General features: G+C 36.9%; 1 protein-coding gene across 4 annotated transcripts in view; it reads left to right on the forward strand.

Moving 5' to 3' along the window:
* MSRB3 (methionine sulfoxide reductase B3) overlaps positions 1–27086 on the forward strand; it is a 174567-nt gene that overhangs the window by 27537 nt on the left and 119944 nt on the right. For 3 of the 4 annotated variants that reach the window (XM_047866397.1, XM_047866396.1, XM_047866399.1), the window contains exons 2-4: positions 2949–3075; positions 20842–20950; positions 22585–22662. In XM_047866397.1, the coding sequence (XP_047722353.1) occupies positions 3000–3075; positions 20842–20950; positions 22585–22662 (263 nt within the window). In that variant the 5' untranslated portion in view covers positions 2949–2999. The remainder of the gene's footprint in view (positions 1–2948; positions 3076–20841; positions 20951–22584; positions 22663–27086) is intronic. The other variant, XM_047866398.1, reaches the window with a different exon arrangement.

Raw genomic sequence — 27086 nt, forward strand, 5'->3', positions numbered from 1 at the left:
CTCTACATCTAACAATGGGAAAATGATCGTATGTATCTCTTAAGGCCACAAGGGTTAAAAGAGCCAGTAAATTGAAGTGCTTAGAGCAGTGCCTGCCACACGCCAAGGGTTTCATCAACGGTTAGCCTTAGGATATCTTGATCCTACCATTTTTGTTAGGGTAATAATTTACTGTGGAAATGCATCAAAGAGTAGTAAGTTTTTCTGGCCTAAAAAAGATTCTGTCTTTGGAGAATGGCCTGCTATATCTAAGTAGGATTGGGTGTAAATGGGCTGTTAGAAATATCTAATTCATGTAATTTTAAAATACAGTGAATATTTGTGCATGTAAACAACAATAATAATAACAGCTAACATTTGCCAAGCATATACTCTGTGCCAGAAGTTGTTCCAAGTGCTTTTTGTCAGTTCATTTATTTTAGAGTTGAAACTGAGGCACCGAGGGGGTGAGCAATTTGTCCCAGATAACACAGCTAGTTAGGAGCAGGGTCAGGTTCAAACCCAGGTCATCTGACCCCATAGCTCACGCATCCGCTGTGCTAGCCCATCTTTTGTGCAAATGTGTTCTGTATTTTAGATCACTTTGTCAAAATATTTAATTCCATTTACTGCAAATGTAAGTGGAAAACATTAATTAAAACATAAATCAGTTCAGCCTGAAGATAGTTCTTTTTCTGTCCTAGAGTTGCTCTTGGCATCACGTTAGAGCCATATTGACTGTGATTCTTGTGTTCTGTTGATGTAGAAGATTGAGTTGGATTTCACCAAGGCATCTGGATGCACGTGTCCGTTCTTTAGAACTGTTTTTCACCTTATATCTTAGCTACATGTTTTCAGAGTAGTGTGTAAGTAATGTCACTTTACATGCAGTTTGCAAAATTAGCTGGTTTTTCTGCTATAATTAGGGTTAGAGCTTTAAAAATATAAGGGTTCTATCAAATCCTCACCTATGAGATGTGTGCTTCATAGGATTTTAAAACGGAGAGCATTGTGATGAATATGCTTTTTGCATTCTTCAGTGCAAAAATACTAGACTGCTCTAAAAGTTGATCATTTTAGTTGTTCTACTTTCTTGGTGCGAATGTAACACTTCAGGGGTTTGCTTTTAAAGAAAACTGGGCAAAACTAATTTGCCACTAGATGGAGCCCTGGCTCTTTGGGTAGAAAGAAATGCACCAGTCTGGACGTTAAATCACACAGTCATATCACGCTGGAGGGCCCCCCGGTATTCGAGGCCCCCAGCTTTTAATTGTAGAATGCATCTTTGTTCTTTGCCTGACCTGCAGAGTGACATCACTCCCTTTCTTCCTGTGTGCTGGCTTTGACACAAGCCAGATGGCCGAGGCCATCGGTAGGCGCGCAGGCCGCCTGGTACCGCAGTTGATGAAACAGGATAGGAAGACGTTTTATGGTCAGCTGTGGGAGCACAATGAGGCAGCAGCTTCGCTAAGTAATTACATTCATCGTGCACACTTTATTCCTCTCGGAGAAGGTCACATGGAAAAAAAAATACGTTTTTATTTATAGCGTTGTGAGGTATAGACCTTTGATCTTTTATTAGTCAGTAGTCTGCTCCAAAGGAATGCTCTTTTCCCTGTTCTGCAGTCACTCGTGAAAATGACATGTTTATTTATGTTTAATGGTTCTTTTCGGCTGTGCATTGTGATACTTACCTTCCCTCTTCCTCCCTTTTGTCTCCAGTTCATAACACAAAAATGTTTTAGGTTTGTAGCGAGTTTAGTTTGAAGAAGTCAGAGTTCAGGTATGTTAATACAAGCAGATTTCTGTCAGATATACTCCAGAGTGATTTGGTAAAATACATTACTGTTTATTATGTGTTTGTTCTTCAAGGATGTCAGAAGAGACCAGGAACAGACTTTTATTCTGGGGTGATGAGGGCCAGGAAATGAATAAGACTTTCATTTTATGTCCATTTTTGGACATTTAGTGGTTAAGGTCACTTGTGATGCCAACTTAAAATAAAATATTAGAAGTTAGTATTAATCTAGTATTTTCCAGGCTTCGTTTGAAGTTATCAGTGGCAAGATCGTACAAAACTTGAAGGAAAATACCAGCTGAACTTTTCTCTAAAGTTTAACACTTACACAGTTTTGAGATTCTTCCACATAGATTCATTTCCAAAACTTTATAAAATAGTTTTAGCCTTTTTAAGGCTAGGTTGTGAATATTACTCACAGAATTGGCCTAGAAATTATAAATGATAAGGTCCGATGGAAATTCCTATTTGCTATGCTTTGTTCAAACTTAACACGTTCTAAAGTGAAGTCTCCTGGTTGTGTGTAGGGTATTTGGCTCTCTATTTAAAAAAAAAAAGATTAAGAAAGAAACTGTAACAAAAGGATTCTCTTCATCTTGCAATATTTTATAGTCTTCTTCAGGGAGGGAGATTTACAAATAATTGCTGGAAGGAGGCAACATGGTGTAAAGGAAAGAGCGTGGCTTTGCAGTGAGATAAAACAGGGTTTTCTAGTACCTTTTCCACTGGCTATTTGCTATGTGCCCTTGGACCTTTGAGCCTCGATTTCCTCACATATGTACTGGGGGATAAAACCTACCTCCTAGGTTTATTGTAAGAATTAAATGATACAGTGTGTGTATTAGGCCCCAGACGGTTCCTCTCACATGGTATGGACTCAGTAAATGCTGATTCTTTTCAACTGTTTTAAACTTGGTCTCTTTTCTGACCTCTTGCAAAGTGTGTTCACAGATTACACTTTTACATCTTGTATGTTTTTTTCATAAGATGTAAATAAGCCTGGGTTGCAAGTAAGCTCACCATTTGAAAAATAGGCATTTGAAATTTATTACCACTGTGTGCATGTGTTCAGTTCCAGATAAAACCGTAACCATCAATTGTGCAATGAATGTGGTTAATTAACATTTGTGATGTTTTAATTTGTTTTTGTTTTCTTTTTTTTCCTACTCAGCTCTTGCCCCTGTTCTTTGCCTCTCGTTTTGTTGGTGAAGATATCACAGTGATGTCTGCATTCAACCTGCTGCATTTGGTGACAAAGAGCCAGCCAGTAGCCCTGCGAGCCTGTGGGCTTCCCTCAGGTTGCTGATTCTTGTCCTGTACCTAGTGAGGGCACTGGTCTGGGTGGGTGTTTCTGCTGCAGGAAATGATACACCAGAACGTTTTGCTAAATTCCGTTTTCTTTCACTTGGGCCCTAATTTGAAGACGGAAATTGGTTATAAATCACCACTCTACTTGGAGTAACACTCATTTCCACAATCCTTATAACCCTTGGAAACATTGTCCAGTTTCCTTGTTCAGTCTATAATTGTCACTAATATTTCATGATATCTTCTTGTTCTTTAATGCACACTACACATCTGAAAATCATAATGTTCATGAGAGGCTGGCAGTCTTCATAAGAAGCTGCCCCAAATCACCCAAATAGGATATTCATCTCTTGTTAAAGGATAATGAAAATGGTTTTCATTTCACATGTGGCCATTACTTTGGGAACGGAAAAATGAAAATGAACAACCGTAGTATAATACAGTTACTTATTTATTATAGTCAAAAAGAAATGATGTTGTACTTAACAATGACCAAATAAGCAGAACATATATAGCATGCACGTGTCAACTGGTTCTTAATTTAGAACCACTCACTATACTTTTAAAAAATGTGATTTTCAGCTTGTTACACAAGTGAGGCATGAAAGTCCAAAATTGCCTTATGTGCCTATAGCATGAACTTAATATTTTACTTTTATTATGAAAGTCAGAATGGTCAGATATTTTGTGTGAACATTATTATCAACATTATTTCTATTTTCTATTAATATACATATCTCTATTGCTATATTGTCTAGAGAATTTAATTCCAGCTCATTAAACATTCACTGAATATTAACTGTGAGTGCCGGGCATTGTGTGGGGCAGTGAGGATATAATGATACAGAAGATCAAGCTGATTTCTCTAATGAGCACAGGGTGGAAATGGTGCTGTGTGAAGACCGTTGAACTGTGTGGTGATAGGGCTGAATGACATTAGGGGAATTCAGAGAAGGGTGGTCCTCGTTCTTTGGTGGGGGGGAAAACATTTGGAAAGGAGGGAAGGTCTCTGAAGCTTAAAGGAGGGCTTCATGGAGGATATAGTTTCTAAGCTAAATCTCAATCTATAAGCATCAGTTAGCCAGGTGGCCAATGAGTGGGAAGGACAGCTCTCCGGTAGGGACTAGCGTGGGCAAGACACGAAGGCCCGCCCGAAGGAGCAAGGTACGTCCAGTGAGAGGCAGGTTATTTAATATGGCCAGCTCGGGTGGGGGAGCGCAAGCGCGAGGCGAGGAAGGAAGGTAGCCAGATCATGAAATGTCTTAGGTGATGTTTTAAAGAATTTAAATCCTGGAGAAGGGGAAGAAGGTGAAATAACATGACTCAGTTTGCATTTTATAAGGATTATGGATTTAGTATGATGGAAAGTCCATGCTGGTTCCAGATGTTTCTGAGAAGGCTGGGATGGCAACCTGATTTGAAGGGTGGCTAAGACCTTTGTTTTGAAGCTGTATTTGAGTAGTAAACGGCTGTTGTTTTTGTTGTTGTTGTTAAATAGATTTTATGTCTATTTGTGGTGACTTGAGAGGCTAATGAAGCTTCATGCATTGAGGGCCCCAATCACTCTGTCAGTACTTTTTCCTCCCCGAGCCAGCCATGCCCCTGCATCGCCACCACAGAAAACACTGGGGGAGTTTGAGTTTGAGGCTGGAGGGGACTCAGAAAGTGCTGAGAGCCTCAGGTTTGGAAAGAAGGGGGGAGGGACTCGAGAGAGATTCAGGTTGTAGAACTGACAGGGTTTACCTGCTGAATTGTATATGAGCTTGAGGGAGAACAGCAATTAACGCAGTCCCTGTGCCATGTGGAACTTTTTCCTAACTATGCATTATATATGAGAGTTATTTAGTTTATATATAACCAGGTTTCCCACTGAATAACACCCCAAAGTGTGAAAAGCACCAATATTGTTCTTGTAACATGAGTTTTCTATACACAGAGGAGGCTGAGTATTTACAGAAACACCTCATTAATTAATAAATAATTAATAATATATTCCTTGAGATATTAGAATCATGGAATTAAAGGATTTCGTGATGGAATTGTTTAATTGAGATATAAGTGTCTTTAAATTTTGGTATCAAAATGATTCAACAATAAATTCGACAAAACTGATAATTCTTGAGCGGTAACCATTACTGCACAGGGCTTAAACACACAGATTCTGGAGTCTGAGTTTGAAGGCTGGCCGTGCCGCTTAACTGGCTGTGTACCAGGTCTTTCTCATTTGTAATATGAGAGTTAATAATAGTATTAGGTTGCTGTAGGGGATGAAGTAGATGAGGATGTGAAAAGTGCATAGGACAATGGCTGGAATTCAGTAAGCACAATATATAAATGTTAACTAAGTTCACTGTAGGTCTCTGTGTCTGTCTATCTATCTATCTATCTATCTATCTATCTATCTATCTTATCTATTATCTATCGATCTATCATGAATTTTCCTAGTATAATAGACTTTTAAGAACATTTAAATATGTCCTATCTTTCATTTAACTATTTTCACTTTAATACGAACCACAAATGCACTTAATGTTTGAGAAATAACCATCTCAACCTGTTTTTATAGCTTTATTTTACTTAATGCATCCTGCTGAACCGGAATTCAAGTCCTGTATACATGTTTCTTTTATTCTAACTACCCAGGACTGATGGAAGCTCAGTCTCTTGCTTTTCTGGCCTGCAAATCCATTTTAATTCGCTAGATGAATTGGCTAGAATAGTATTCCATAATTCCTTAGCCATTCAAGCACCACTTACTTTTTACAGTGTTAATGAAAGTCAGTCTTCCAGCATTTACATATTTTATGACTTGAGTATTAGTAAAATTGTTACCATCCACTTCTCTAACAGAATTCTACTGTTAGAAATATAGAAATGTTGAAGAAATAAAGTTCAATAGCAATAAAACCAACTATTTATATTTTGAAAAGAGAAGTTGAAGTGGGCATTCTGGTCCTTATTACTTTGTGTAAGTACGGAGGGAAGAGGCCAATACTGGAGATATGGGAAATTAAGGTGAAAGTCTGGAGTCTTGCTTTAATTTACTGTTCCCTGGCCAAAACCTATTACAACAAAATTCTCTGTAAATCAAAAAGATTTCTGCTCCCTTAGCCAGTACCCTACTAATTTCAGGTATTATTCAATACAAAATAATTCCAGAACTAAAAAATAATTGGAACAGGCTCTTAAAATTGATTATAACTGGATTGACCTGTAGGAAGGCCACATCCCAGAAGAGTGATCTATCATTTTTCAGCTTTGACTTCTTTTACTTCTTATTTTTAAATAAAGCATAATTTTAATTTAGGGCTCATTAAGTGCATCTGAGTTATGGTTCATTCATGTTTGTAATTAAAGGTAATTTCTTTCTCTCTCAGAATTTTGTCTTGATTTCCTATAACAGTTTCATTTTGTATTAACAGAGCACTGGGATAGGAGTCAGAAAACTCTAACCACAGCCCTGTCGTTAACTTGTGTGACCTTGAACATGACTGTAAACCTCTTCAGATCTCAGTCTCTTTATCTTTAAAGTGAAGAATTCAAATTAGATCATCTATTCAGTTCTGAGATTCTGTGATTTTATTAACTGTTACTTGTTTTTATTTTTGGCTTTGGCTTAATCAAATCTGGAAACTAATTAATGGCTAGGAATTTATAGAAAAATCTGCCATGTTGTGGTGGGAGAACAGAAATCTTTTCCACATTTGAACATTAGAATTCCTTACCACTAAATCAAGACTGAAGCATTATCTGAGGAGGGATTAGGGAGCACAGTTTTATACATAGTTTCAGTGCTTGATAAAAATTAAGTCTAATTGTAGCTTAGACTAGATAGCATGGTAGCTTCCAGCCAAGTGAAAGTATTTGTCTAAATAGTACTAATTACGGTGATAAATCATACTTTTCTTTAACATCATACACATAATATGTGGTTGTTACTTGACTTCATTGGTGTATTTTACAGTCACCATGGATTGAAGAGCCACATGGCTCTTGGGCAGCTCGTAAAGATACCATATCATAATATTCTAATGTAGAAATTACAAGCCTTAGAGATATTTTGCAAATGGTGTTTGCAAGCCATAGAATATCATCTGTATAACTAGAACTCTCTAGAGCTTAGCACAATGCCTGGCACTTAATAAATATTTGTTAAGTGAATGGATAAACATTTGGAAAGTTTACATGTAGGTGAAGTGATAGCTAAAACAGAGAATACAAATTTACTTGAGCCTCTTTTGCATGGGAAGATTAAAAGTAAAGTTTATAGTTTGGTTGGCTTTTGAATGTATTATGGAAAACAATTTCCTTTCTCTTTTCTCACTTTATTGCATTTTATCCAATGCAGTTGATACCTGAGATATAAAACACATTGTAGCTTAACATAGAGCAAAAAAGGGGTAACAGATTCAATATATATTATCCAGACTTGTTTTTATTTTTTTTTCTCTCAAACAGTTGGGGTTTTGGTGGTAGATAAAATTTTGAGGAAGGGAATAAGTACATACTATGCTTATTATGAGAATTAGGAATTCCGGCTCTTTTGATCACTTTTCTCTGGAGCAAATTAATGTTGTTTGCTGTGCTTTAAAATTTCCATTTGTAAAGAGGAACTACAACAGATATGCACCAAAGCACCATCCACAAGTAAGAATAATTACTGTCCAAGTTTGAGCTGGCAATAGTTCATTAATGGCATCTAATATTATATTTACTTACCTTGAAAAAAAATAATTGAGATCATCAGTGTGCTGTTCATCTACTGCATAGGCTGGCCTTCTATTCCAGTTTTATTTTTTAACCTTTTATGGTTAAGAAAAGATGAACTATCTTCATGATTCTTTGATAAAAGTTATGACTCTTCTCTCCCAGAAAGTACTTATGTGCACCTACACACAATTTTGTATGTAATTCAAAGGTTTTTGTTAGATATTCTGAAACTCGTAAGGGAAGGGCTCTTTGACCACAGGTTCAGAACCTGTGTTCTAAAAGATACACGTGAAACCAACATAAAAAACTCTGATTAGAACACAGTATTCCTGATTTCTTTATTCATATCACCAGTGGAATTCTCGGCCACGTATTTGGGTGAATGCCCTCCATTCTTCAGTTTCACCATTGTCTTACATGTTCATCTTACCTAACTTCTTTGATTACATTAAAATGCTTTGAGGGAGATTTCTTTTTAGAGAACATAATGTTTAAAAAATAGACATACAAATTTCAACTCACACAATTCACAAAATAATTCGCAATTAATTGATTGAATGGTACCTACTTTTCCAGTAGATGGCGCTAGGTTTACATTCTTTCACAGCATGAACGTGTACTGCTCTCATTAGCACATAGGTGCATTGTGAAAACTTAAACAAAAGTATGTCAAGAATATTACGTTAAGAACATGTGGATTTACAAACCACAAATTTTTCTGCTTATATAATGTTCAAACAATATTTGTAGAGTGCAAAACCTTTTTCCATTTTCATTAGGATCCAAGTCCCTTATGCTTGGACATCTCATCGAAATTGTCTTTCATGTGTGGACTTTCTATAAACTGAAACAAGTTTTCATAAATTAACTTATCTTAAATCCAAATAGTGATTTAACAGTAATTTATAGTATTATATGCAACTAAATTTTCTTCAGCAGACCACCCAAGAATGAAAGAAAATTTCACGTTTTGTTTTGCCGTGTTTCAAATTTTTATATAATCTTGAAAATGTTATTAGTTTAACATGTTGATTGTTATGCATGAATAGTTTTTTACATGAATTAAAATATTTTTGGAAACTAAGAAAAATTATATTTAAAATGTTGACTAATGAGTGCTCTGATGCAGCTATTTTTTTTTCTAAAAAAATGTTTTAGTAGCTCTATGACATAATAAAGTTTTAATGTTAATGTTGAAAACTTGCTGTATGACATCCAATTCCCACATGAGTTTTAAAAGTTATTTGCGCACAAGGCTAAATTATAGAACAATACATCTGTATGAATAAGGTGTTGGGCATATGGTTTGTTAAATGTGGATTTTGTTAATTTGTTGGTAAATATGGGATAAATTCTTCATATGTACATTAGTAATTACCAAATATGTAGCAACATCTAGTAGCAACAGAGATGAAAATGGGGACAAACAAAAGAACAAATTTTAGTTTGAGAAATTCACTGGTCAGCTAATTAACAATGACTGGAAAGAATATAAAACATATGCGTTCTGAAAACAAATGATAATTCTACAGGGTTAGATTATCTAGACAATATGGACTTTGGGGGAATCTTATAAGTGAAGTTATTAGGTGTTTGTCCATCTAAACATGTTCACAGTAATGTTACCTATCAGATCATAGAAGGATTTATTCAGATAAGCCTGAGCCACCTTTTGCTGTCATTAAACATATGTTTAATGAAGGAATGAGGACTGCATGGCAGTTCCCGGAGACTCTCTAATATTGAGGTTACATACTTGATGGACTGTCATCGTCGGTCTCTTCCAGTTTATAGCTTCATCCTAAACATTTTAATTAGGAATTAAATTTCCATGACTGTTTTTGCCAGATACAGTTTAATTTAAAGTGCTTTGAAATAAAAAGATTTCACTGAGATGCAATGGCAAATTATTTCTAATTACTTTTTGTGCCTTTGCATTTAAAATCAAGCATTTATTTAAAAGATGAAAATTTCCATTTGTTTATTTTCAACTCCCTAATATTTTTCTCTTTTCTTTTTTTACATTTAGTATGTTTGCACTTGTGTTAGTCACTTAAAAATGCATGTTATAAAAAATATACCATGAAATGATGAAGATATCAGTTATTTAAGTGATTTGTAAGACCTATACATTTATAGAATTTAAATTTACTCAACTGTTAGGATAAGCATTTCCTTCAACAATAGATACATTTATTATATTTAGCCACATAATTACAAACAGAATGGGGTGTTAATTTAAATCATTAGAGTATTTGAAGAAACAGATTAGAAGCTTAGTCTGTACTTACTAGGTTATTTCTACCACCAATTTGCTTTCTGGCCCCATGAATCTGTTTTGTGTCCTTTATTCTTTTCTTCATCTGTAAACTAAGCATGATAGAACTTTCTTGTCAAACCTTTCACAATTAGATATAACCCTCAGGTGTTAACATTATTTCACATTTCCCAGAATTTATTCTGTGTGACTTTAATCCCTGGCTGTAAGGGGGATAAGCTGGAAAAATTAAAAAAGGAGGGGGGTGGGATGTCAAAAAAGTCTGGGAAAGGTGATCGGCCAAAGTCTATTTCTAATGTAGGAAATCCTTGGTTCCTGCCAAGTGATCCCTGGAAAGGCAGAAATTTTTTGTCTCTTTAGTTCACAACTGCATCTCAGCAAGTAGAATTGTGTCTGTCACATAATAAGTGTTCAATAAATATTTGTGGAATGAATGAATGGGTGTAAATAAGTAGTATCAGCTTATGTATCAAAATAATGGCACATTGTAAGTAATGTGATCTCTGTTTTTAAGGAATGTACATTCTGGTGAGGAAGATGGCCATTTAAGTCCCAGTTTTGTTATCTATAGGATGAAAGAAGTTATATAGTTGATGGTTTTATGATTCTATATAAATATTTCCTCCTTTGTTTTGCTCTGGTGGGAGGGAGTAAAAGAAGTGAGAAGCGCCGTTCCTCTCTCTTTCTGCACAGAATGGCAGACTGGCTTCTTGGAATAGGATCTGAAGCAATGACAGTTCTTCTGAAGGATATTGAAGGAATGTGTAGATGTAATTAGCAGGAAGTGGTGGGGGTGGGGGGATGGCGGCCTGGGGGTGGGAATGGACTGTGAGCACATGGGTGAGTAAAAAATGGGCATGTTAAAGCACAACAAAGCATGAGTTCAAGAAAGAAATGTAATGAATGACTAAATTAAAGCAGGAACACTGCAGACCAGAGAGCCTGGCTCTCATTAACCAGGTGTGTGACCACGTCCAGTAACTTTGTTAGGCCTTGGTCTCCTCATGAGAACTTTGGACTAGGAGTTTATCACTTTCCGAATTGTAACTGGAGGAACACTGGTTCTACTAAAGCCATGTAAACTGATCTCATTGTCAAATTGAGAAACTGCATACTACCATATTGTACCAATTCTATTCTCACATTTTATTATCTCGATAATCAGGATGCAGTTTAAACCATTGTGTGAGAAAATATTGTGTCATTGGCAACTTTTTAACTTTTCTAGTGGAGCATAAAATAATGGTGTGTCAGAATACCACATACTTAATAATGCACATCAGCATTAAGAAAATCTCTGAGATCTTCATTAAAAAGCCCACGTAGTGTTGATTTTTCCAGTCTGGTTGGACTGTGGAAACTTATTCTTGCCAATCCCCCCCTGCTCCCCACAAGAACAACCTGTTAGCGTTTTTTTTTAGAGCCAGTGTTTTACAGATTACATTTTGGGGAATGCTGGATTAGGTAATCTCATAGTCTTAAATCCAGAGATTTAATGGAGTATTAGCCATAATAATAGATTCAAATGTAGAACTCGAGAGAGGTAATAAAGGATTCAGAGTAGTAATAAAGGCAAAAATATTTTAATCCATCATCATTTTTTTTTTTCACTGATTTTAAATATTATTGTAGGGGTTTTTTTTCTTTTTTTCTTTTCTTTTCTTTTCTTTTCTTTCTTTCTTTCTTTCTTAGTAATTTCTCCACTCAATGTGGGGCTTGAATCTATAACCCAGAGATCAAGAGTCACATGCTCCACTGACTGAACCAGCCAGGTACCCCTATTTATTGCAGTTTTTTTTTTAAGTTTACTTATTTTTGAGAGAGAGAGAGACAGAGACAGAGCGAGCGAGCAAGGGAGGGGCAGAGAGAGGGAGAGAGAGAATCCTAAGCAGGCTCTGTGCTGTCAGCGCAGAGCCTGACGTCGGGCTGTATCTCACGAACTGCGAGATCATGACCTGAGGCGAGATCGAGAGTCAGACGCTTAACCGACTGAGCCACCCAGGCGCCCCTGTTGTAGTTTTTAAACTAACTTCCAAGAAACATAGCCAAAGGCATCAGTTAGAACACATCTTTTAGGAAGAAAATTTAAACATAATTAATTAAAATGGAGAGTTGTATAAATCTTTAAATACAACATATACTTACTTAGTACTTACTCTTTCCCAGGCACGTTGCTAGGTGCTAGGAGTACAAAGATAACCAACATATATATGTACACTGTCTTTCAAGGAGATTGTATAGTTCAGAAGAAGCCTTATGGCTTTCCTTTACTTGTCCAGGTGACAAAGAAAAATGTGAGATTTTTTGACTTTTTTCTCCAGACACTTTCACATTTTTTTCTGGAACATATGGACTCAAATTCAGCTGACCGTTGAGTGGCAATTGTAGACTTGTTTTCTGCCCATTGTTTTAGAATTAATTTAGATTTTAAATTTGATTTGAGCAGTAATGTAATTTTGGAAATTTACAAAGCTGAGCTCTTAGACAATATACATTTTATTTTCTTTCTAATGAAGTATTCTTAATGTTACATTTAAACAAAATTCTGCATGATCATCTAAGCGAGGGATCCTATCCTTCCTTCTTGTGGATGGTTACCCTTCATCTTCCCTGCAGTCTGTGCTCCCAAGGGGGTGAGGGAGAATGGGGGAGTGAGCTATTTTTTGCAAGTCTTTTTTGATTGCATGTGAAATGCAGAATGGAAATGAGCCTGTCTGTTTTTAATTTTTTTTTCTTTCCCTGTATGGGCTATGATGTTCTAGTGAAGACCCATACTAGAAAAAAAAAAAAAAGAATTAAAAACAGGGAACTCCAACTTTGTCAGACATTTCACATGCAATCAGATAGACTTGAAGTTAAGTGACTTTCTCTTCCACTCTTGTCACTTGATGATGGCAGTTCCTTTAAAAATTCTCTTTCTACTCATATGCTTTGCAAGCAAGAAAATGCTTTTGGATCAAGACATGTTTTAAATACTTTCCTAAACTCTAGGCTTTTGGTCCACATTAATATAAAAATCATTGCTGTTGATATTTGCATTACATTCTGAAGAATTGATAAAGTACTGTTTAATTCTTTTAGTACTTAAAGAAGGTTGATACAATTATTACCACGCCTGAATTCAACAATTAAAAATTTGTAACACACAAGTAAAAGAAATGCAAAATGTGGTTTCTCTCTTATGGAGTCATTCAGGTGAATGTTTCATCAGAATGCACGTAATGGTAAAACTCTCCATGTCTCCTGTCAAGAAAGTCACACATCTCCACATAGGAGAACTTACTATTAGAGGCTAGAGTTTTAAACCATATTAATAGACTTTGGAAGCTGTGGGAAATAAACTTACTCCCGTTGACTTCCAGTGAGAAAATGCTTGCACACGTTCCCCTTAATATTAAAACTGCCTTATTTCTTAGCTCCCCAATTTCTCCTCTTCCAAATCTAAATCTACAACTTTATCCTGGCTGTTTTTACTTTGGTAAGTTGGCCGATACCACTTACAAGAAAGACCATCTACATTCCTTTCGTCAGGGCAGGGTAGTTACCATCTTGACATGGGCACATTTGATCACCCTCCATCTCAGCTTGTGTAGATGGAGGGTCTCTGTCCTATTTGAATCTTCCCTGGCCCTCTGATCCTTAGATACTGTTTCTACAAATTATGAGCTTTCCATATCTCATTGCAACTGGACCTAGCCAATCTAGATGGGCAAAGTTTAAGAGTATTGATGTCTTCTTTGTCAATTCTCCATGCACAGAAGTTTGCACATACTTTTCACCATATGACTATACATTGTGTTGATTGCTTTTCTCATCTTTCGTGCTGGAATGGGTGCTCTCCTCGACTTGTTCATGTTTTGACTTTCCAGCATCTTAGTTCTTGATTCACTGTAGATGTTTAGTAAGTGGTTGTAGAAAGTATGAATTAATATGAGGCTCAACATATTGTCAAAGAATTTATAGTCTGGGAAAATAAAGCAGAAATGCCTGAAGGCATTTGAGAATAATTGTAAAATGCTATGTAAACAGCACCTCGCAGAGTAAATGCACTGGTACTAAGGGTATCCAGAGGAATGGAGTTATCAGAGTAGGGATTAATTTATTAGGGTAGGTAGACTTGGAAGGAAAACTTGCTTGAAAGTATATTCTCAGTTTATCTATTCAAACCTTTAGTATGGAAACCAGAAGACTAATTTTATCATTCAACTATGCTCCACTAAAACATATGGTCTTGTTTAATTCAAGAAGTTTAAAATGGCATATTGCTTTGGCATGCTTATAATGTCCATTGATGTTAATTAGAACTCTGCGCATGCATCAGTAGAATATAACTGAAACTGATGTGTAGAACTGTCTTATGTGAATAGAAAAGCAGTGAGAAGGCATGAAATGCGATAACGTCTATGACAAAGACATGATTTTTCTCACATATAGAAAAGAAAAAAAAATCTTTAACTTAAGAAGAAACTATTGTTTTGCTTTCTGACTCCTAAGACCTGGAATTTTATTTTCTCTGTATTATATTTAGGACTTGGAGGATAGATAAAATTAAACTGAACCTAAGCATAGAAACTAAGTATCTTTTTTAAAGATGGAAACCAAGTTGAGGTACAAATTTTATACTCTTTTTAGTTATGGATATCCCTTGACATCACCTACAAGAATACTCTGAAGGGGAGAGTGACTGGGGTGTTCCAGGAGGGTAAAAGCATCATTGTTTGGCCATAGGATTTTGCTCTCCGGGTCCATCAAAAATTTATCACTGAAAAACATCTGAGTATCCTCTTACACATGACTCCAGGTTGGAATGACAATCTGTAGTCTGAAAGGGATGACATTAATTACACAGAGCAAATTAGCAGAGGCTGCAGTCCGATGCTGGGTTCAAAGTTCAGCCAGACAGATACTCTCTGAGAGCTATTTTGAGGATAGTACTTTGCTAAAAAGGACATTCACTAACATTTTTCTCTTGGGAGTAAGAAGTGATGCCAGACAACGCCTGGCCTGATACGTTAATTGTAAATCTCCTGGTTTTAAAAACATTTACTTCGCATGTTTAAATTGTTGGTTTCTGCTCCATTCACATTCAGGTTTTACCATGTATGTTGTCTCTACCGCTAGAGCATTAATTTAGCATATCCATCTTTTGCATTGGCCTGTCCTGCATGTATTCAGACGGCCCTTCCCTCTGATGTCTGTGCAACCAACTTCCTGCCTTCCTTCAGAACTTTGCTCAAAGATCATCTTCTCAGTGAGGCCAACTTTGACCACTATACTTAAGGTTATACCCCTTAACTTCTAGCATTCCCAGTCTTTGCTGTGCTCAGTTTAGCTTTTTTCCTTCCTGTGTACTTAACCACCTTCTAAGAGGCTATCCAGTTTACTCACTTGTTTTCATTGTGTTTTTCTTTATCTTCCCCTACCCCTGCTGCTTTCGTGGGAGCTCCATGAGAACAGGATCTTTATTTTGTTCACTGGTATATCCTAAGTATTTAGAATAATGCCAGCGTATAGTAGGTGCTTAATAGTTACTGAAGGAATGATTGACTATATTTTACTTAGCACAGTACCTGGCACTGTGTTAACAGTCGTCACTTTTGATGACTTTGAAAAAACAGTAAGAAAAAAAACGCTGGATCAGTGTCCCTGTAAGTAAGCTCTGCCCCCTAGTTTCATGGAAGCCACAGTTGTAGCAAAAGTGTCATGACTGCATGTTAATCCTGGGAATGTTCTTCTTGTGTAGGTCCACTTGGAGAGAAAAACCAGAACTGGGTATGCTTCTGCTAGCATGGAAGCCTTTCTTCCCTGTGCTTGACATTTCCTTTATTGGTTATTGGAATGCAAAACAGACAAACAAATATGAAAAAGTGGTTCATGGAATACATTTTGCATTCTCTTCTAAAAATGGGCCAGATTTGGCTTTTATAAATGCCCACTTAATTTAGAAATTTCTAACACTATCATATCCGGATAGTTTTCAGCTTTCCGATATGACAGACTCATAACCAACAGAAAATTGAACGTTGTAATGAAAATCAGAGTATACCACTTTGAAATATAGTAGCAAGCTATTTTAACATGAATTTTACTGTTTAAACCCGGTAAGGTCAAAGCAAAACAAGATGCTCTTGTCATCTTTTATTTATTTATTATCTTGGGGAAATATTTAATAGTTTCATTTTTTTTTTTTTTTTTCTGATCCTAGAACCAAAATTAAAGTTATGGGATCTTTGGGTCTTGTTTTGTTTTGATTTTTCACACTGAACGTAAGATTTATGACTTAAAAGTGTTCTAAGACTTAGGTAACAGATCTGATTTACTTCTTAACAGGAAGTTAAAAAGCCTTTCAACGTTTTATAGACTTTGTGAGAATCCCATTTGAACCTTGTCACTGACCCTATGTTGAAGGAACGAACACAGGGAAAACAGACATTGGCTAGCAGACAAAGGTATTTTTCTGGATGTACTGAGGCAGTTATTACTTTTCGCCTTTATTATCTTGTTAGTGGTAGTTTTGGAGCTAAAAGTTATTGCATAATTTAAGAATAAAGAAGAACGTTGTAGCATAATTTTTCCTCACAGAATAATGACTATGGGCTTTGCAGTCAGGGAGCCCTGGTTTGAGTCGATAATTTTATTTACTGTTTATCCCTATTAAGTTATGTTACAACCTCTCTGAGCCTCAGTTTTCGTATCTGCAGAATGAGCATGATATCTATATTTTAGAATTATTGAGAAGATTAAATGTGGTTATGTAAAAATGCTTAGAAATGTGCCTGGCACATAGTAAATACTCAAATTTTAGTTTTCTTTTAATTCTTATTTTAATCATTCTTAAAGACAATTTGTGGGAAAAATACTGTTCTAAGGGAATTATTATAGAAAAATAATTACGAATAAGATACTGCAGCACGCTGAAATACTTGACCTGGCTACCTTTCAGAATACATTTTTGACTTCAGAATTTACTGTGTTCAGAACGATAATGTGATATTGCATTTACTCGGACAGTGTTTGCTAAGCGATAATTGCCGTGATCCTTACAGCAGGCCTGTGAGGGTGTCAGTACATGGCTAAGAGACCGACTTGCCTAAGGTCACATGAGTGGGAAGCAGGCAGAGCCAGAACATGAGTTCTGCTGAAAGTCTGTTTCTACTTAGAGCAAGAGCTTTCCATTGGAGCTTCAAGATAATACTGGCTCTGAGGCAGCAAGCCTCAATGGAACAAGCGTTAATATAGAAGAGAATTTGGGCGTTTTTCAGTAAATAAATACCCTTGAAGGGCGTTCAAGATGGATCTTTATCTATACCAAAGTTGCTCTGTAGGGAATGGTGTGGTGATTAGATACCAAAGTGGCAGTGTCACCCTCTCAAATATACTTTGTGTTGCAGTTATATATATACACACAGCCTCACTTGTGCCTTCAAAGTACTCTATTAAACATTTAAATAAAGGAAAAATCTTTCCGTAACATACTTCTAAGCCAATTTAGAGGTCATTGAACAGATGTCATATAATACTAATGTTAAATTACCCTGTGTAATAAGAAAATTACAGTTCCTAAGTGAAGATAGTAAAGGGAAACCATCCAATGAATTATTGTAGAATTTCAAAATGAAATAATTTCTTCAAAATTAACAGTGGCACCATATGACTTCAGGGAAGTGAGTCTGAGAGGGAGAAGGGAAATCAGAGACAAAAGAGAAGCCTTTCTGTGTTTATACATGTCAGTTTTCAGTTATGATGCTGGAAGAGCTAATGTAATGGTAGAGCTTTCAATTGTCCAGGAAGTGTATTCTTAAACTATGTGGCAAGAAATTGATTAAAATCTGACTAACTGCTCACCGGGTTGTTTAATATAAAATCACAATAGCTGTTCTAGTCTACATATCCTTCTTTTTGCTATTAGGTACACTTTAAAAGCCTAATTATTTTGAGAACGTGGTATGACCAAAGAATGAAAACGTACAAAGTTTGACAACTTTAAATAAGCACTAGCATTTCTTAAAGAAAAAAAAAAAACAACAAAACACCTCACTTACAGTTAGGAAACAATATTTATATTTAAGGTTGAAAAGCCAGGATATAGGAAAATTTTGCTAATTTGGAAGATGACCTTTAAGTGCACCAAAACCAAATAATTTGTAGGCTATGACATAGGGCACATTCCTACAAAATTTGTGTGAATGCTGCTTTAGTGGTTCTTGAAAGACAAACAAAGAAAGCTGGAATGAAATCTTTATCCCCCTCCCAAATCAGATGGGGTCTGACAAAAGAGTACAGCAGCACCCTTTCAGAGCTTGCCATTAAAACGAGGTCTCTGTAGCACAGTTAATGAGATGGTTCATAGTGGAAAACAATCTGTTTTTAAGAATGTTTAGATCAAAAGTAATTTCTAATCTATGAAATAAGGTCTCCTCAATACCCTTCATTCACGACTAAAGCTTTTATGTTTGTATTATTTACTTCAATCAGATGTTTTCAATTTTACCTTTTCTCTCTGTACAAATGCTTGACATGGTTCGTCAATACTGACCAACAATTTTATTCTTTCTTCAGAAAAGGGAGATTTTTTGAGAGAGGCAGAATGAAAAAGAGAGAAACATCTTTGCCTAAACGATTTGCAAGCATCTGTGCTTTAAGCTACTTTTTATGAACACTCCTTAGTAAATGACTCAAGGTAAAAAAGCAGAAAAGCATCCAATGTTAGGAAATTGCAATCCAATACCATGTAATTTAAACCTGCAGTTTGCTTCTCTTGTACTAAATGACATACAGATGGGTAGCTTAGTTCTCTCAACTTTGGGAACACAATTGGTCTTTTTGTATGAATGAACATATATTAACAAAAATATTTTGGACAGCATTGTTTAATTCTAGTTGTATAGATTTTAATTACCATGCCACTGGACGGAATACTTTTAAGCAGTAGATTTTGTCACGTTAGACATGCAGTTAGTCTAACAAAATCCACAAAGGTACAACCCTTCCAACTGATAAAGAAATACAAAAAAAAAATAATAATAATTTTTAAGAAGTCTAGAGTGAACGGAGCAGAAACTCAGCTATCCCAGTCAACCGATACGTAACAAAGAGCAGCTCAGCACTCAGGCTCTGGAGAGGCTTGTTCTGACAGGACAAACACTTCTCATCTACCCCTTGGAAATATTACAAGTGTAAGGAGTAGGTGTTTGGATAAAGCCTAGTATAATATGGGTTCCATTGAGATGAGAGACCAGCACACCATTAGTGATATGCCAGCTGTTCCTGTGGATCTTTCCAGGCCAGAGCAGGGCCAGCGTGCTCTGTGGAAGGTCAGGAGAGGCGCTGTTTGACAACCCACAGGCCTGCTCCAAGGTGCGACTTTCTCTTTGGCTCTGCTTAGCTCTCTTCCCGCCTCTGTATTTTCTCATAGAGAATCAACCACTCTATCTTGGTGGCCCTGATCCTGGAAGCTGATATGCTTCTTCAATCCCACAATCAGGGTAACTGGTTAGTCAGTTTTGTCCTGGTTTAATTTCAGTGATCTCACATACTACGACATTGGGGGACTGACAAGTAAAAGAAGTAGAAAACGTTTCTATTCTAAATCAGAATTCTTTTTTATTTCACAGAAGTTGAGTTTAGTATTCAGGGAACGAAGCAAGCTTTCTTTCAGTAACTTCGAAACGTGATAAGAGATTTTTGCACATGGGGCCAACTGCAAGCCTTTTTCCCACTGTGATGGATGACAAAAGGAAAAAAAAAAAAGCAATTTGACTGCAGTGCGTAAGGGTTGCCCTGTCTCAGAGTTATATTTCTTTTCCAATTCATTTGTGTAGGTAAAATAAAATACTACGTATAAACAGGTGTTGTCTGAACATTTTACTGCAGTCTGTATAGGTTGAAATAAAAGATGCCATTGTTATTAAAATCACATTAAAGTCATTTCACCATTCAAATATACTCAGTGAAGTCTTCCTAGATACACTTTGCAAACAGAAGATGTAGGTCTGTAAGTAAAATCACATTCACTTTTCTTCTTCTCTTTGTCTTTCCCCCCTCCCTATTTTTCTCACCTTTTCTTTGGAACTTATTGAATCTACATTAGTGTCAATGCCTTCTGGAGTCTATTAAAATTTTCTTGCTGCCTGCTTAACCTGGTAAGATACAATCTTTAAAAGACATTCATTTTTAAGGGCTCCACAGAACCTAGTGCAGTATCTGACAATCACAGAGAACAGCAATTCCTAGTCACGGGAAAAAATGCATCTTCAGGGTTAAAAAAAAAAAAAAATAGGATGGTATTTAAATCACCCAGAATGGAAATTAAATGACAGTTTCCAGCTATTCTACTGAGTTGCAAAGTTTTTGAATGGGGAGTTATTATTTAACCTAATATGCCCATCATCTTATATATATACAGTGTAAATGCTTATAAATGGAGTTATGCTTTTGGAATTTATTTGAAAAAAGAAGGTCATGGTTTCAGGAGACGTAAAGGATGTACTACCATCTTTGTGAATGTTCAGTGAGTCATTACCATCACATGCTGGTATCCTTGGCTCTAGCACCTTGTCAGTGCTCCCATGGAATCACCTGAACCTTGAGAAGGATTCTCTGTAAACGGAGAGAAATAGTCAGCTGCGTTGAAGTAAGTTTGGTGCGTGAGGGGCTGGTCTGGTGGTTGACCAGTGACTGCTAAAGCTGGGCTGTGGCGGCCAGCCAAAGCAAGCATTCGGGATCCAAGCTAAAAAGCCTCCTTCTCCCATGTCCTCTCTTTTTCCAGGGTCATGTAGGGATAAAAAGAACTGTAAGGTGGTCTTTTCCCAGCAGGAACTAAGGAAGCGGCTGACACCCCTGCAGTACCATGTCACTCAGGAGAAAGGGACCGAAAGGTAAGATGAGCTTCGAGAAAAGGTCATTAAGAGCTAGTTTTCTTCACCCGCCCCCACCCCCCCCCCCACCCCCCCGCTTTGAATCCTGTTCCTTGCCATTTAATTTAAAGAATGCTACACCTCTTTGCTAACATCTACAAATTGGTATCCTTGAAAAGGTTGAAAATGGTACTGTTTAGGTGAAGACTAAGTTTTATTTATTCTTTCCCCCATTCAATGAACACTCTATCTTATGTAAAGTCACAAGGCTTTTATTAAGGGCCTGTTTTTAGTTTACTACAAAATGTGTGGAAGTAATAGTGAGTTAGGTACATTTTTGGGGAAGACATCACAGTAAGCAAAACCACGAGGGACATGGCGCTGTGCCAGGACGCTGAAATTTTGAAGGTGGCCATTGTAAGTATAGACGTTTTGGCTGCAAAAAGAAGGTAGCATAATTTAGTTCCTTTCTACCCCACTCCAATTTCTTTTTGAAGCACATGTGGAGAAAGTATTTATTGGCTCATTTGTGGTTGGAATGTCAAAAATTTTCAATAACTGCCCTCACATGGCTTTGGTCCTTGGAAATTCGCCCTAAGTCCTGAAAAAAGAGTCTGTTCACTTCCAAGACGTTTTTAGTGAATAAAGTCTCTCTCAGCTGATTCCAGCTCAAAGGTAACTTGCCAAGGTCCAACCATTTTGTTGTTTAATTTATACCATGGAGGCTGGCATAAGGCCGTGACTTACCTCTGATCCAAATTTATTAATGATGTAACTTCTTGTTTTCATTCATGAACTGAAAGAGCTCTTTACCACACATGGGGTCCTTGTTAATAGGCAACACTCTCTTCCTGTCACAGTATATACTGTTTACTGAGTTTGCCAAATGTTGAATCTCTGACAGAGTCTACCCTCACCACACAACGAGCCGACGGTGGGCTTCAGTCTCAGCCCAGGAGGACCTCTGCCCGTCCTGTTGTGTACATGACGAGCAAAATGATTGAATGCACACAAACAACTAGAGATTAGGTCATTCTTAAAAATTCTGTTTATAAAAAAATTGGACCTCATAAAGAGGGTGAAAGGATAATAAAAACAAGCTGCAGAGCACATAGACTTTTTGTTGGGCTAGCACAGCTGATTTGCATTAGTGGAATGACCTCCTAGCCTTTAAGATTGTTAACTTAGAAAAATATTCCCTTAAAGCTGCAATATTCCTTTTCAAACCAAAAAATAAGTCTCCTTCCACTTGAAGTCTTGGACCCTTCTGCATTTTGGGGTATACACTCTTGGACACTGTAGAGTAGGCAGAAATCTTGTGTAGTAATGTTTTGTTCTGCGAATCTGAACTACAAGCTGTTTTTTTTTTTTAATAGCAAAAATTTTTTTCTAAGCATTACATAACTAGATGGCTTGAGTTTTTTTTTTTTTTATTTAACTTGCACTAGTTTGGAGTAGTTATATGCACATTTTATTATATAGATTTGAAGTATATTAGTAATGTTCAGATTTCCATATGTTTGGTCTGTTCTCATTTTAGGACAAAAAGCCCTTGAAAGATTTATTAGAGAAATCTATTTTAAGCAAATACATTCTATAAGAAATAATGCGAGCTTTGTTTAATTGTTTTAATGCCCTGTGTATTTGTTTATCAGTGCCTTCGAAGGAGAATATACACATCACAAAGATCCTGGAATATATAAATGTGTCGTTTGTGGAACTCCATTGTTCAAGTAAGTATGTTAAAAACCTATGGATATGGACAGTTCACAGATGGTAACAAGCTAGTTATTGCTCATTCACATTAAAATCTTTATAGTACTGCTAAAAAAAAAAAAGCATCTTCATACTACTAAATTCTCTTATTTCTACTATTTCTGTTTTCTCCCCACAAGAGTAATTACTGACTTTCATAATAAATTACCAGCTTGCTAGGCTGGCTAACTTTGCCCTGTTTGGACCTTTAAAATTCACAGTGTTAACTTGTTCATCACAATTAACCATGGTGCTTACAAGGGCTATGAAAGAGATTTTGGTGGGCATAGAAACATTTATACAGTTGTTGATTTTTCCGTTATCAAGTGATGGCCCTGAATTTATTGATTGGGCCGTGGGGAAAGTTCTTCGTGTGCATCCTTCAGATTGAGTGATAGCCACCTAGTTGATTACTCATACTTCTGCGAGGAAGTGCAGTACCTGTATCAAAAGTAACATGGGACTTCCAACAGATAGTTGTACATATGCAAACAGATTATGTAATGTGATTTTGACAGTTTTTGCACTGATCCACAATCTTTATTTTAAAGATTCCCTGTAGTTTCCTATGAAACAAGCAGTGCATAGGCTTTTTCGCCCAAATCGTTAATTCAGACAGTGTATTCTGGAGATTATGGATCTTACTCAAGAAAGGAAAATCTTCACCAAAATTTATTTATCTAGGTGTAGAAAATCCTAGAAGCCCTGTACTTCCCACCGGGATGCTGATTTAGGGGAATGAAAAGACAGAAAGCTTAATTGAGGGTAAATGTCATTTATTTAAAGCAAAATTACAAATTTCTTAGGGGAATTGAACAAACAAGAATCTGATACGTGTAGCATGTAAAACATACCTAATATCTCTCCATAAATGTTTCCCTTTTAAAGCACTTGCATTTACAGATTTTCCAGAAATAACAGGAAACAGTAGTTTCCTTGAAATTTTTTTAAAAAGTTTCAAACCTTTCTTAACTTGCATAAACCTTATTGCACATTAGTGTTGGTTGAGAATCTGTTCTGAATTCTTATGTATTTATTCTTCATGTTAAAAAAAACCAGCCCTTCAAATTGTCACCCATTTCCTCTCAGAAAACACACATCTTTATATTTCAACACCTTTAGCTTGTGTCATAATAGTTGATATAACACTTAAGATAGTTGCTGAGCCATGTTAAACTTGTTAATATCCCAAATGGTAAAAATTGGCCACATCCCCTTTGCCTTTTGTTTAAGATTCCCCATCTCTTTCCGTATCATGTGATTCGGTAGAGTAGTGGATCTAAGGAGAGCTTACTGTTTTAAATAAGAAACAGAACCACTATAAATGAAGGATTTAACCCATGTGAGATTTTGAGTCACAAATACTGAAAACCTTTATTTAAACATAGGTACTGGTGAGATTCAAGGAGTTTCACATTTGATGTGACATTATGTCTATTTCTTTTAGCATTCTTGTAGGGAAACCTTTAATTTTTCTAAGTTTCTAAGGAATATGGGTTAATATTTTTATTCTATTTCTCCCTCACCCTATTTTTAAATTGTATGCTTCCTCTTATCTTGTCAATTTAAGGGGGGGGGGATGCTTTAGCCTTTATTATAGAACGCATTCATTCATTGGTCTAGTGCTGCCGTCTTCATACTGGAGACAGCAAGGTGTCCACCGACACTTTCCAGGGGCCACAGGGCACAGACAGTTTTGAGGGAATCAATTTTCTGGTCCTCAGCCTCTGTATGTATGCGTCCCTGAAACTCATGTGCGTGAGAGAGTCTGTGGTCAGCTGCCTCTTTCTTCCTATCTCCTCTATCATAATCCCCTTCTCCCGCTTTACAGAAGACATCATACCTTTCACCCATCCCAAATCTTACTATGATTTATTGTCCTGGGATAGCATCTCTAAGGCATCAAGCAAAATGACAGTTTTGGTAAGACTGCTATCTGCTTATCTTTCTCTCCATCTGTTATCTGGTGTCTGTCTATTCATTTTCTACCTGTCTCCTTAAGTGAGATGGTTGCCCTGAGAATACATATCCACATATTTCTTTAAATTTTAAAAATGAAACTCTTTTTTTTGATAGTTTGATTTGATTGATTGATACAACAGAGAGGACTACCTTTGCCAATGAGGTTATATGGTGGACTTTTTCACTTCCTAGATGATCTAAATATGTAGCTTTTTAAGGTTTTGACAAAAATGTATTTTAAGCATGTAATCTATTTACAGACACCAGAAAAGTCACTTATTTTTTCAATTATTGAAATTTTGATAAGAAATGTTAGCGGTTACTTTAAAATATATAAGGGAGTATATGTCAGTAAACCACACAGTAATTTGAACAGGAAAAGTATAATTTAAAGAATTACTCCCTCTAACAGAGGATTGGGGTAATGAGGGATTGGCTGGCAGGGAGTAAATAGAAATTCTAGAGAATACAGAACTCACAAATAGAAGAAGGAATCATGACCACTAGGGCTGAGATAGAGCCCAGGGAAAAGCTCCCCGTGTGCCCCGCTCCCCACTTTCCTCTCCCAGGGGCTGAGATCTGGGTCTTATTGGAGAGGACATGGCTGTACCTAAAATAGCAGAGAAATCACTGCAGTGCCATGACTGTGCGACTTTCTGGAAATCTGCCCTCTGAAGTGCTGGGGAAAGCTGTGTATAGGGAGGTATCTCACTGTAGATACTCCACTGCAAAAGTACCTGGGTTGGGGCGGGGGGGCGCCACGGGAAGCTGCTGGCTGCCAGGTGCTGCTGATTCCTGGCCCTGAAGTCAGCACCTGGCACCAGAGAGGCTGCTTGTGCTGTAGGAGCCTGTCACCAGAAGAGTGGTGTGTGGGGCAGAGGCCGGGTGCTGGGAGAGCTGTCTGTCAGGGGCCGGCTGCGGCAGGATCCATTCACTCTGCAGCAGCCTGGCTTTGGAGAAGCTACCTACACAGCAAGGGCCCAGAAGAAGAGAAGCGACGTGCCCTGCAAAAGCCAGATGCTAGAGAAGCCACACGCTCTGCAGGAGCCTGCTGAGCAAACATCCTGAAACTAGGAGCCGAACACACCTTGCTCTTCCGCGGTCTCTGTCCTGTGCCCTCTGCTGACAAAGTTTCATATCATGTTAGCTGACAAAGAAAAAAATGTTTAAAGGTCACAGCTCCCTTTTAGCAGAGTAGGGAAGGCTAGAAGACAGAGAGGCAATACATTGATAAAAAGCACAGAATGTATATATACAAATACATATTTTCCCAGATTATACACACACACACACACATATATCCCAATATATGTGTTTTCCCAAACTTCTTTTATTGAGTTTCATGAGTAAGTTTGAAGGCCACTCACTAGTTTAGTGAATTAATGGCATCACTAACAGACAACTTGTTGAGATAGTTGGTTTCATACTTTGGACACAAGGTGCAAGGAACCAAAGGGGGGTGTGAGTGAGAAAGTGTATGGGGTTTTTGTTTGATTGTTAGGGAGCAGGGAGTAAGGGAAGAAGATGGGGCAGAAGAGACCAAATAAAGTAACAACATGAGAAATAATAGTGCGAGGGAAACAGATAAAAAATAAGGTAAAATAAAGAAAGAAGTGCTGAATTTGAAAATGCCCAATCATTAGCAATGGGAAAAGATTGTTTTCCCAGTTGCCATTTCTGTTATCAGTATTCATAGTGTATGCGCATGCGCATTCACATGCGTATAATTCTCTTCTTTCATTTGACTAATATCTGTATACATAATATTTCCTTACAAAAAAGGCCATTCAATTATTCTCCTTTCATTTTCAAACTTGTGCTCTACCCTGAGTATGCTCCCTTTCAACAATATACTGCTTTCTTACTGCTTACCAAGTACAAGAACCTTATTCACGGACTACGTATAAACCAAATGTGTAATTTATTCCATGGTTCACATTTTCTTCACATACACAAACTCTACCAACCTAGTTTATTTCTCATGTAGTATTCCTGGGTTTCAGTTAGTAAATTAGCCGACAGGAGTAAGAATGTTCTCCCCTCTGGTTATTTGAACTTCTAAAATTTCATAAAATGAATTTATTGCACATCAGATAAACCAGAGAAGGCATTGGTGAAATAATGTAATTCAGAATGTATTTTTGACCACTTATATTTGCTTTGGCTGACACTTTGCCAGGTGTTGTGGAACAAATAAAATAAATTTATGAACTATTTTTTCCTTAAGGTACTTACAGTTGTGTTGGAGCGATAGGAAAAACAGAATGAACAATGATAAAATACGGAAAAATAATGCCACTGTCTATCTGGATGTGTCTGTTAGAAATGCGTTCATGTGTAATAGGAGGGGTATGTGACTGCATCAAAGTTGGACCAGTTGTCGCAGAGTTGATGAGACCACACTTTACCAGGCAGAGAAGGGTTTCGTTTTTTCCAGGTG

Source organism: Prionailurus viverrinus, chromosome B4 (assembly GCF_022837055.1).
Source record: "Prionailurus viverrinus isolate Anna chromosome B4, UM_Priviv_1.0, whole genome shotgun sequence".
Lineage (NCBI taxonomy): Eukaryota > Metazoa > Chordata > Mammalia > Carnivora > Felidae > Prionailurus > Prionailurus viverrinus.